Source organism: Callorhinus ursinus, unplaced genomic scaffold, assembly GCF_003265705.2.
Source record: "Callorhinus ursinus isolate GAN/ISIS: 27379988/994484 unplaced genomic scaffold, GSC_fseal_2.0 scaffold17, whole genome shotgun sequence".
In the NCBI taxonomy this organism is placed as follows: domain Eukaryota; kingdom Metazoa; phylum Chordata; class Mammalia; order Carnivora; family Otariidae; genus Callorhinus; species Callorhinus ursinus.
In genome coordinates, this window is record NW_027397079.1 from 2,994,361 (window position 1) to 3,007,664 (window position 13,304).

The 13,304-nt window shown below is 38.7% G+C and overlaps 1 protein-coding gene across 2 annotated transcripts in view; it reads right to left on the minus strand.

Annotated features, from left to right (window-relative positions):
• CSMD1 (CUB and Sushi multiple domains 1) overlaps positions 1-13,304 on the minus strand; it is a 2,052,675-nt gene that overhangs the window by 41,656 nt on the left and 1,997,715 nt on the right. For both annotated transcript variants that reach the window (XM_073902260.1, XM_073902259.1), the window contains 5 exons: positions 12,765-12,953; positions 9,948-10,121; positions 8,769-8,951; positions 1,686-1,862; positions 1,013-1,192 (listed from right to left, as the gene is read on the minus strand). In XM_073902260.1, coding sequence (XP_073758361.1) covers positions 1,013-1,192; positions 1,686-1,862; positions 8,769-8,951; positions 9,948-10,121; positions 12,765-12,953 — 903 coding nt within the window. The remainder of the gene's footprint in view (positions 1-1,012; positions 1,193-1,685; positions 1,863-8,768; positions 8,952-9,947; positions 10,122-12,764; positions 12,954-13,304) is intronic.

The window sequence follows — 13,304 nt, forward strand, 5'->3', positions numbered from 1 at the left end:
TCACTACCACCACCCACAGTCCAGTGTGGAACTCCCACAGAACTGTCTGTGATCCTAGGCTGATAAGGAGCAGGCACCACATTTTTATGTTTGGGCCAGCCACGCTCGAGCCCTAGCTGTCTCCGTGGCCCTCCTGCCCCACTCTGGCCTGGCTGAGAAGAAAGCCTGCATGTGCTCCCTGCAGTGCTGGCGGAAGGGTCCTAACCATGCAGACCCCTGCTTTTGGACAACTTCCACCAGCCCCATCCTCTCTCACCATCAGAGTCCACCCTGCCACTCCTTCACTCAGGCCACTAGACTGGCCTCAGCCTGCCCCACTCTCCTTGGAAAGTCCAACGGCATGGGTCAAAAATGTTTCCCAGCAGCCAGACCCCCCAGAACATCATGGTACCAACGTTCTCTGCCATTATTGGATGATTGGCTCCTCTAAGTTGACTTGAAAGTCCTATAATTACACTTTCCCACCATATCTGCTGTAAGCCCTAATATAGCTGGGGTTAACAGGTGTATCAAGAGAGGAATGTTCTGGCATTTAAAACACAGACTTAGGGGTGCCGGGCTGGCTCAGTCAGTTAAGCATCTGCCTTCAGCTCAGGTCCTGGGATCAAGCCCCATGTTGGGCTCCCTGCTCAGTGGAGAGCCTTCTTCTCCCTCTGTCCTCTGAGCATGTTCTCTCCCTCACTATCTCTCTCTCTCAAATACATAAATAAAATCTTAAAAAAAAACCAAACACACAGACTTAGAAGTAGCATGCCTGTCATCTGAGTCCCAATGTCTCTTGTTCCTGATTTGTGTCCTGAGCCATTTACTAACTCTCTCTGTGAGTCGGTTTCCCCATCTATAAAACTGAGATTAATGTATTAAGAAAATGAAGTGATTTTTATTTGCAAATGAGTTTCCAAGAATTCCCAGCACACAGAAGGACTACATAAATGCTTGCAAATGCAGCAAAACGTAACTCAATAAACACTTCTGTGTATGTGAATAAGACCAAAAACGTATTGACACACACCTTTGCAGACCGGTTTGCTGTTATTCCACGTACTGTCTTTGGTACAACGGATGGTGGATGACGTGATGGGCTCCATGAGATAGCCAGGATCACACTGATAGCTCACGGTCTTATTGAAGGTGAAATCCGTCCCAAACTGGATGCCATTTGCCAGGGTACCTGGGTCCCCGCAGCTTATAACTAACAAGCAGGAGATGACAAAAAAAAATTAGAAAAATACAAAATTACCATTAAATGAATTAGTCACAGTTTCTTTTCAAGTTACTCCCCTTAAGCTGCTATTCAAAGTGATTAAGTAGAAAATTATTACAGCAACACTACTGATCGGCTGTCAGGAACAGTGTGTTTGGAATGTGATCAGAGAATTAAACACTTGTCTTATTTCCCTGCAAAATAAATGATCTACAGAGAGGACAAACCTAGACTTTCTTTGGACCCAGTTTTACAATGTCCAACCAAACTGACCATTGAAAACAGTTTCAACCATATAAATTACAAAGGGAAGAAAGACCTAAAACTATCTAATAGGGTCATCATATCAAACATATGTATATCTTTTTTTCTCTATGTGTTAAAAAAAATCAATACAATGCTTTATAGAATAAGTTAGTTTTTCTCAGTCAAGTAGATATCATGGTCATGGCCTTGAGTGCCCATGACAGTGATCACCAACCTGTACAGTCAGGGGCTGTGCCCGTCCAGGTCCCGTTGGCTGTGCAGTGCCGCGTCATGAGCCCTGAGGTCTTGTAGCCTTCCCAACAGGCGTAGATGACCGAGCTGGAGAACAGGATGCCGTCACTGCTGACAATCATGCCATTTGTGGGCGTGCCGGGATTTCCACAGGACACAGCTATGAGGAACAAGGACACAGAGTGAGCTGCTACCAAAATGATGAAAGCCAGAGACCAAAGGTCATCAGTGTAACAGATGACATATTTATTTTTTTAATAGGATCTATTACTATGGAAGATGTGTAATGTGTATTTTACTTTATGATTCATACCATTATTCTCTTGATGAGTTACAGATGGGAAAATTACATTTTCATATTATTCTTCCTAAAGTACATTACTTCAAAACAAATTAAAAGATGAGTTGAAGAACTGAAAATTCAAAGCCTTGCTACTTTGAAATTAAACGTGTTTATAATACAAAAAAATGAGGATTTTTTTTTTAAAAGGATCTATATGGTATTAGCAACTCAGAAGGGCCTCCCTTCATGTAATAGCTGATTTTTTTTTTTTATTCTGGACAAACCAGGTCATATTTCACAACTGCAGGTAATTCATGTTGGAACACAAGGGACGCCTGAGGAATATGAATGAGTATGCTTAAACTGACTGGTGAGTGGTCTCATTGGCGTTACCCCATCTAACGGCAGTTGTGTTAATGGGCGCTGGCATGGCTGTGATCCCTCCAGATGAAATCTATACCAAGTACAGGCATTGAGCGCTGGCTAACGACAGGAAGGGCAACACGTCTACACTCGACGTGTGCCCCTCGTACGTTCCTTAGTCAGCAAAGCAAGCTCCGCAGCTGCTGCATGTGTATCAAGGTGATGATTTTAACCCAGAATAAGGGTTTTTTTTGCCTTTTGTACTTGAGTCCGTTTCTCACAGAATGTTAAGTTTTTCTCTCTAGCCCTCCCACACAATGCGCCACCAGCAAACATAGAAAGAATGTGACCTTTGGCTGGATTTTAATAACAGGTATGTATCCTGAGACCATTTCTGAGAATGACCAAAATATTTACAAATGCTCTTGCCTCTTTAGTTGTTGCACTCTCAAACCTAGCCTTGAGAACAAAGATAGACTCTTCTCAAAAGTCAGAAGAAAACAGACTACAAAATGTGTATAGCAGAGAAGAGCCACTATACCAGACATTTAGGGAATCGCCTATCATACCACGCTGAAAAATGCGCTGACCCTCAGGTTGGAATAGATCATGTCTGACAAACACAAAGCATGCGTGCTGGTGCTTCTCCAGCTGTGCCCATGACACACATAACCACTCCATCATAACCCTGTTTCCCTGACGGATCTGCTGTGAACTTACAATCCTTCCTCACACAGATCATTCAGCAGTTTTCTGGCTGTCATTTGAGAAGATACCTATTTACTGATCGTGAAGCAGATGACACTTAACATCTTCTAAAGCTCAGAAGTTCTGTGATGGTTGTAATATCAATTAAAATGTCATATTGCAAAAAACACCAAGAGGTTGGACTCTGCGAGATAATTATTCATTCAACAAACACTGATTCATCATTTAGTATGTGACGGTTATTGTATGGATGTGCTAATGGAAAGCCTGACATAGAAGAGAACTGTATTGATTTAATTCATAATTTAGCACACCAACAAGACAACCATGTTCTTGTATTTTATTCTAATCATATCTGTTATTAAAATTTGTGTAGCAATTTTTTAAAAGTCACCTGTGAAGGATAATGCTAAAGTGAGACGAGATTGGTGAACATATCCAGCTTAATTTATAGACAGGTATGTTGGCAGTAAGAGAATACCCATCATGATAATGCCATCCTAATGTTTAGAAAGTTCCTCAAATACTGTATTCTACAAAATCAAATTCATGGTTAACTTTTTTTTTTCCTGATAGGGACACTTTCACTGATGGTTTTGTTCATGAAGACTAGAAATTAGCCTCAATATGTCCGTGTTCATATCAATGCCATCATGATATAGGAGGACCTCCTAAAGGAAAACAGGAGCTTACATTTATAGTCAGCAGAAGGGAAACAAGAATTTTTATAAGTAAGAAGTTAAAACTCTTTAAATACTTCTTTTGTGTTCATGTATATTTGGTTAATGTGACTCCCTTCAGTAAAAGATCATTTTCTTTTACTTAATTTATAATAAAAGAGCATTATACTCACACCAAATACACTTATTGAATTAAATAATTTTGGGTTTGAATCTTTGCTCACACAACTTAAGTAAACGTGAATGATCAAATCAAGTCCTTGACATGTAGTGTCTTCACTGTAAAAGGGGTATAATAAAGGTAATTGCTCTTGGTTGTTGTAAGATTAAACATACTGCGTGCAAAATGCCTAGAACACAATCTAGCATCTTAGTGGTAGTAAGAGTATACATAGTAGCTGATGAGTTGTCATTTTTGTTATAATCACTGTCATCACATATCTATTACCTGGATAAAATGTAGGCTTTATCACAATCTCATGGGAAAGAGGATTAAGGCAACTAAAACCAATGATGTAGTTATATTTAAGCAGCTTCCTAAGATAGATCCATTTGAAAAGTTCAGTCAGTGAGTCTATAAAAGACTGGATTGCTAACAAAGAAAACATGATCTGAAATCATGGAAATATATTAGAAATATAAGTTCTTTGATGTTTAAGAGTTTTTAAAATATTTTTATTTTATGTTCTTTATTTTGTGTTTTATGAACTCTTGGTTTTTCTTTTTACCATTTATTCAAATGTCCCATCAGGCTCTAAGGCTTTTGATAGATTCAAAAAAGGTGATTCATCAGGAAGGAGATACTCTCAGTAGACTTGAATACATAATAATGTTTAACATTGGTGGAAATGCAAAAGTCACAGGTAACCCCCCTTTCTATAGAGAATTTTAATATGTGTCCCAAAGATCCAGACCTATGATAACAAGAGAATAAAAAAATAGAAAGGTACAGATTGTCCAAAAAGTTTTAAACACGTATCTTGGGGGGGGCAGTTAGGATTAGGCATATATTCCTTCCCATCATTTGTTGTTACAGTGAGAGTAAATTATACTATTATTACTCAACTTCCTGTGATTTCTATACAATGCAGGTTTGGAGGTAGTCAATTTTGTGGGGAATAGCATATTTGAGAAATACTTGCCATATTGAAACATTTCTGCTTCTTTCTGTACACAGATTTTAATGGCCAAGTTTCTAAGGATTTTATAAGAAACACTTGAGTTTCTAACTTTAGATAAACCAAATGCTATTCTAAAAATACTTGTATAGTCTAAGTTAGGTGTATTATGAAGTGAAATCCAATCAAGCTCTCCTAATCAAATAAATGAATTCATTTATATTTTGCTGGAATAAAACTCATGGTGTTGTATCACAGCACCAAAGTGAGATTTCTATGGAAAAACATCACTCACTCTCAACTGTTTTAAATTTTTTTCACCTTTTAAATGTGCAAAGTAAAGTGCTTTTTATATCAGAAACCTGATACAGAAGTACCGACTCAAGTGAATGACCATTTGTAATAGAATATAAATGTATTTAAATGAGGTTTGTTCTGCTTTTGGGAGCTATGTTTTCCCAACAAATTTGGTAAACTTTTTTTGGGGGACGGGGTGGCGGGGCAGAGGGAGAGAGAGAATCCTAAGCAGGCTCCCAGCATGGAGCACAACACGGTCTGAAGCTCACAACCTTGAGATCATGTCCTGAGCCAAAATCAAGAGTTGGGGCACTGGGTGGCTTAGTTGGTTAAGCAACTGCCTTCGGCTCAGGTCATGATCCTGGAGTCCTGGGATCGAGTCCCGCATCAGGCTCCCTGCTCGGCAGGGAGTCTGCTTCTCCCTCTGACCCTCGCCCCTCTCATGCTCTCTCTATTTCATTCTCTCTCTCTCAAATAAATAAATAAAATCTTTAAAAAAAAAAGAAAAGAAATCAAGAGTTGGCTGCTTAACCAATTGAGCCACCAGGCTCCCCAATTTGGTTAACTTTTAACCAGTAATTTTTCAACCATTTCTCTGCTCCATTCTTTCTCTGTTCTTTTTCATCTAGAACTCCAATTATAAGTATGTTAAACTACTTGATATTATCTCATGGGATATTATTGTTTTTTTTCCTTTTTCCTTTGTTTTCAGACTGAATAATTTTCATTGATCTGTCTTCATGTTAACTGACCCTTCTGCCATTTTTAATCTGCTAAGCTCATCTAGAAAAGTTTTTATATCAGATACTGTATTTTTCAATTCCAGAGTTTCTATCTGATTGTGTTTTTATTATTTTCATTTCTCGGTTGAGATTACCTATCTGTTTATGACCCTAACTCTAAGTCTGTGAAGATATTTTAAATAGCTGCTTCAAGTCCTTGTGCATTATTTTCAACATTTGGGGCATCTCAGGATCAGGTTCTAATTCTATGGTTTTGTTTGTTTGTTTGTTTGACTGTGGGTCATATTGTTCTGAGGTCTGCATATGTAGTAATTTTTTATTTTATGCTGGACATTGTTAACAAAATATTGCCTGGATTATGTCATTCCTTCAAAAGATGCTGGGATTTGTTCTGGTGGACTTTTAAACTGGTTGTAGATCTTCTGGGTCCTGCCATCAGTTTCATTCTCTGTTAGAGGAGATCTATTCAGACCTAGTCCTAACATGTTTTTGCTCTTAGTTCTAGCATGTTCCTCTTATTTTAGGGAGTGGTACATATTTATAATGCATGGAGTTTTCTGCATCTGTGAAATGTGCTAGGTACACAGTGAGAGCTCTGACTGGCTAGATGTCCAGTGTTTCTCAGTAGGGTATGACCTCTAATATCACAGGTCCACTCTCAACTCTGCAGCCAAAGGTCATTGCATCACTGGTTTCACTCATGCTTGTCTGTCTGGCCCTCAGTCAGTGAATGCTCACCAGACTTATGGGGCTGTCCCATTATCAGCTGGCCCTGTTCTGCAAGTTCTATTTCAGTAGCCTAGAATAATTTCTACCACATCACCTTTTTTTTTAAGGTTTTATTTATTTATTTGGCAGAGAGATACAGAGAGAGAACAAGTAGGCAGAGAGGCAGGCAGAGGGAGAGGGAGAAGCAGGCTCCCTGCTAAGCAGGGAGCCTGATGCGGGGCTCGATCCCAGGACCCTGGGACTATGACCTGAGCCGAAGGCAGCCACTTAACCGACTGAGCCACCCAGGCGCCCCTCTACCAAATCACCTTACCAAGCCACCCTACCACCTAGGTTCCACTTTCCAACTGAATGGTAAGAAAAATATACAGAATAATGAGGTGATTATGGGCTCACCTCCCTGATCTCTCCTACGGAATATAGTCATGCACTGTCTGTTTTTTAATAAGATAATTGTCTCATATGTTTTGTTGTTTTATGGTTGTCCTCAGTAAGAAGGCTAGCCTATTGTCATTCAACATGTTGTGGAGTGAAGTGGAACTCTTATTTAATTTTCATAATATTTAAATATATTCTGGACCAACAATTCCCTTGTGTAGTACAGAGGGAAAAGATTAGATGGGGTGTAAATGTAGGTTACAAAATGCAGGTACAAAATGTATGTATAACTTTGAGGTACCATACTATAGAATAGAAAACATTCTGTTTTTAGCGAGAAAGAGATGCTATCATGCCAATTTTAATATTCAAACACTACAAAAGGGGAGGAAATTGAGAAAATTGTGTCTGAGTAAGAAAAAGTGCTAATTTAGAGTCCCATATTTCAGTCAGTAAGAGGTATCATTCTGCAACTCACAGTGGCAGGTGGCATCCAGCCACTAATATTCAATCATGTTTGATTTAAGTCAACTTCTTTAGGGCCTAATCTTAAGATTTAAACTAACTTGATTGTGAGGAGGTGACTCAGAGTCAAAAATTACCTTGGATTATTATATATACATATATCTCTATCTAGGTGTAGATATATCCAAGATAATTTTCTACTCAGATGAGAACATATGCACACATATATATGCATGCACGTGTATAAGATCTGTATACATATTTTCATATATATGATTATATTTATATTTATATATGATTTTATAAGGTTACAAGTAAGGTAGTCTGATTGCATACAACATAGTTAGATTATATACATATATTATTTTCTATTGTTCTATATAATACATATAATAAAGTGAGAGATAGGTAGAAGTAAAAATGACACAGTAAAGTAGAGAAAATGAAGATTAAGAAAACGATTTATATTTATATTTATATATTTCTGGTATTGATATTGCATGAGTTTATTCAAGTCGGTCAACTTATATAGAAACTGTTTCAGACATGAAAAATTGGATATTTATTTTGTGTAACCTTTTTGGACTCGAACATTAAGTAGTTGAGAAGTTTGTTTGCTCAATATTTCTAACACTTAAGACTTATCTGTCTGAATTCTAAATCAGTTCCTTTTTGGACTCTAAACAAATTTGTGGTATCTCATCACACCTTTGCTTAAGGCAAGCATTGCCAATACATGACATGGTAAGTATTCATGATCTTTCACTGTTATTACTGAGATATCCCACCATGTCCTCTTAGGCCTCTCAAATATTAAAATAAAATATATTCACTCCAAAATATTATACAGAGAACCACCCTAAGTTCTTTGGTAATGCAGTGTTTTGGACAACGGCCACCAATAGACTGGAAATCACATGGGGAGTGAAGCCTATCCCAGCCTGCAAAAATTCCCATCAGCATTTACACTGCATCTACTCACTGTTCCTTTTTCCCAGTTATTCACTACCAGCAACCACAAAACACCACCAAATCACATAGAGATTATTATTAGATTAGAAACCCCTTCTAGGTTATAAACGTTCAAAAGGTAAGGCTCTGTTAGATAATCATTTGAATAGTCAGGGTATCTCCATGTACCCAGTCATGAGTTTTGATGATTTCTTATACATTTGGGGGGGAAGTAGTTTAATGATACAAAGTTTCAGGCCCTAGGATTTCTGTGGAATGGTACCAGTCATTTCAGAGTGAAATACATAGTTCCAACTGTAAAGGTTGACTTTATGACTTGAATGTACTCACCTTCACACACAGGCTGCAACCCTGACCACGAGCCATTGAGCAAACATGTCCGCTCAGGAGAGCCCCTCAGCTGGTACCCCATTTCACAGGAGAAGCGGAGAAGGCTCTTGGCCTTGAGTTCATCTCCAAGCCGTGACCCATGTGCTGGGGTCCCAGGATCACCACAAAATCCAGGGTCATTTCCTATTGAACAGAAACAAATATGGTGAAACATAATGTTGTTAGACAAGTTTATAACAGAGCTGTTATGTTTAAGGAGAATGAAAGCTATTTATTTATTTATTTATTTATATGTGAGAGAGAGAGAACTCGCGAGTGTACAAGCGGGGAAGGGTGCCCTGGAGGGGCAGAGGAAGAGAATCTTCAAGCAGACTCCCTGCTTGGGACAGAGCCCAATGAGGGGCTCTTGGTGGGGTCTGTTCCCATGACCTGTGAGACCTGAGTGGGAACCAAGAGTCAGCCACTCAACCGACTGAGCCACCCAGACACCCCAGAATGAAAAGTTATTTAAATGTGTTATAGTCATTGTGCATTCTGGAAGTCTTGTGAGAAAGACTTTATCATAGTGCAAAAGTAAAAATCATGAAGAAATTGTTCCTGTATAACTAAACACAAACTAGCTTATCAAAATATGTGGATGACAAACAATTTATACTCTCTGGAAGAAATAAAATTCTAGGAATAATGAACGCAGGGTTTGTCCCTGCGTCAGTATGGATAATAAAAGCAAAACAGGATTAAAGTGTATTGGGTAATGAACAATCAAATGAGAGGTTTGATTCTTCTCAGTTATGTCCAGAGTTGTTGATTCACTGAGTTTTATTTATTTAAGAACTATTCATGAAAAAATTAAGAATTTTTTTCAAAGGGCGACAATGTATTGATCAATTCCTGAGACGGGAAAGATGTGGAAGAATTGAGAGGAAGTATGGGCAAGGAATCAAGAATGGACAGGGACAAACTGAGTGAAGGGAGGCAGGTCTCTTGGCCAGGGTGATGAAGAACTCCAAGGACTCCCACAGGAGGAAGTGTGAAGTGACTGGCCCTCAAAGTTATTGATGAGGATGAAGATGACTGCATAGAACACTGGTGTATTTGGCCGGACATGGAATAATAACTTCAAATAACTGCACAGTTACACAACCTTTCAAGTCACTATCTAATGGTATCATTCCACACCTGTACAATGGGGTAGCGTTCCACTCCAGTGACTGTCCTCTTGACAAACTCGAGTGCTGTTGCCTACAAGATCCCGGCTCCCTTTGCACGCGTAGTGAACTATGGCACCATATGTAAACAGTTCTCCAGTTAGGATAGCATTGGCAGGAACCCCTGGGTGGCCACATGATATGGCTGAAGGAAAAATTAAAGTAAATGAGTATATCAGTTCTGTTGAACTGCTTTACCTTGGTAAGTCTTCCACACAGACACCCATACAAACATCACCTATTAATGAAAAGCAGCTAAACATACTGTCAAATTCCTGCAGTCCCCTGTAGATAACCAATATCATTTTCCAAGTGACACTCCCCCACCTTCAATATTCAGGTACTACTAAAGAAGGGGGTCTGTTGCTGACGTTTGTTTTTGTTTCGCTTTGTTTTATCTTGAGGTAGTTTTGCTTAAGAGAGAAATTTACAGCTAGGCTTTCAAAGAGAAAGTTACTCTACCTACATTTTTTCCATTTGTCCTTAACTGTAATCCAAGAAAGCAGTATGATATGAAAAGTTAGAAATTACATAGATTCATGAAAACTATTTCCATTATGTCTTCAGCTAATATGATAATTATATACTTGCGTGGCTCAGAACTCTGTCTTATGTACTTACTCTTCCAGGTCATGGAGCTACCGTGACACTTCTAACAATTTTTCTTTGAACAGGCAGCAGTTTAAAATGTTTAAGTAATAATAATAAATTAATGATTAAATTTTTCCTCAAGTTACTCTATAAAATAATCTCAGTATTCTCATTCATTTCTTTAAAAATCATGCCAAATCAGGGCTATAATCTAATCATAAACTATCTTTCTAAGAGGAAAACTCTGGAATCCAGATTAATGTAGGAACAGTGAAGATTTCTCTCTCCTTTTCTATAAAGACCCAAATTAGGGTTAACAATGGACAAATGTTGCTGTACGTGCAAACAGCTGATTGAACTCAGGCTACCAACAAATTATTCAAAGGCTGCTGATTTAACAGCTAGACTACTTGCATTTGATCACTGTTAACCCAAAAGTGATCTCAACCGAAGAGGTAGGTTTAGAAGGTGAAAAGGCATTGAGCATCCCCGTGAGTCACATTAACCCTGATATTGATCTGGTCTTAACATTGACATCCGTTCATTGGTGAATGAGATTTTACCTAGACAGAGTCCTAAAAGGGAAGCTAATTAGAGCCAAGTCAGGAAGCATTTGGTAAATGACAGTTCCAGGTGAAATTAAGAGAGAGAAAAAAAAATCAGTGAAACCATAACAGCAAAACTGCTCTTGGCCACCACTCTAAAGCATATACAAGCAAACAGCTCCTCTGAGAACCTGTATTCCCAGATGCATGGTAATTCCAACTGTTATTGACAACAAGTGGTGGGAACCAGCCACCCAGGAGAATGAGAGTCACTTACAACCTAGTTCCTGGAGATTTGGAGCACACTAGCATCATTACAAAAACTAATGGAAGTCTCACATCAGCTCAGGAAGACGCAAAAGAAATGTTTGGGGAGACAAAGAAAGAAAAACTAATTTCTCTGAAAAATTCCCACGTGTGAAGGCTGAGAAAATCAGAAAGCAGGTAAAATTTGATGAAGATTCTAATACTTTTACAGATGCATTTTTGATCATATGAGGCTATGCATCTCTTTTGAAAGAAGTCACTCTTTCTCCACAGAAATTAATTATATTGTTATAATTTGAGACAAGGTTCCATGTAGATTGGGAGGGGTTACGAGGGACACTGAATCACAGGGGGAAAAAAATTGTCCAGGACTAATTTATTCTGAAAATGTACCAAAAACGCTGCAATTCTAAGAGATAAGATAGATTATCACTTTTTTCCCCCTGTAAATTCAATTTAAGATGTAATTGTCATTTCCCACATTCTTTATGCACACAAAATGAATACAAAGAAGATAACATTTGGATTTTAAGGACTGTTTTGTTTCTGAATGATTTTTAAAAGACCAAGAGAGTCACCCCTTTTCCTAAACTGTCAGACTGTTGTAATAAGATGAAGTCTTTAAGCTAAAGGACAATATGCTTTTTCAAGTTAAAAGAAGTTAAGACAATACCTACTTGGGGAAAAGTGTATTCTTCTTAGTCTCCATGGTCTAAAATACTGATCATGTTTTGAGGGAGGCCATAGTGATGATCTGTAATTTGTCTGCCCAGAATATTACCCCCATTCTTTTAGGGCAATCTGCCTCCCTCTTATTTAATCATATGGGTCAGGAGGAAGAGACTATCAAGATACTACCTTTTCTATTGTATTAATTCTTGGTGCCAGAACTGCTCATGAGACCTATATTAGGTCCATCAGGTTACTTGGTCCTTCTGGCCATACAGGGTAGGTCAACAGATAGATACTCCCTACCAGAGCCCTTTGCCAATATTTCTGAATCTGGATCCAGACAAAGTGAAGCTGAGAGGTACAGGGTGTTGAGGTCACTAGCCACCATGTTTGAGCCATGTAGGATAAGCGTGTCTGCTGGGTTCAAGTAGAAGACAAGCAGTAATAAGTAGAGACAAGCACAGAATGGGTCCAAGTGCTGTCCAATACACTCGGGTCCATTTCTCTCTGAAGCCAGGTATGAGAACACACCAGTGTCCCCTCTCCTTTTTGACCCTTAAACTAGTTTGAGTTGTAGTTTGTGCTTTCTGGCCAGTCAATAAAGGTATCATATAACTTATACAATTTATAAAGACTTAAAATGTTGTTGTTATTGTTCTCTTGGTGGTCTTATGGGCTCTGAGGCACAAGAATCCAAAATAACCCTCACTTACCCAAACACTTGGGTAAAGAACGATCCCATAGGCCATTAGCCATGCAGGTTAAGGCAGAAGATCCCAACAGGTAAAATCCCTTCTTGCAATGATACATGACACTCATTCCATATTCAAAACTCTCGGGGAAATTCTGTTGCCCGTGACGAATGGCATTTTCCACAAAGCCTGGATCTGAGCAGTTCACCACTAGGGGTAAAAAAAAAAAAAAAAAAAAAAAAGTAGACATCATTTAGATACACTTAGAAGCAGAAGAGAGCTGCAGAGAGGGGGCCCACTCCTCATCACATTAGGAAGTTTGTAAGATGACATCACAGCGGCGGCTCATCATCACACTGTCCTTCACTTCCTGCTTTGGGCCATTATGCTTCCAAAACTGTCAAGCGATGGATGTGCTACTCTGGCAATTTTAATGATGTGAGGCTAATTTCCTTTATTTATTTCCTAAGAAGAGACTTCAATGTGAAATCTGAAAATAGTGTTCCTGGTTAAGTTTTTATGTTATGAAAATGTTAAAATAGGGGCGCCTGGGTGGCTCAG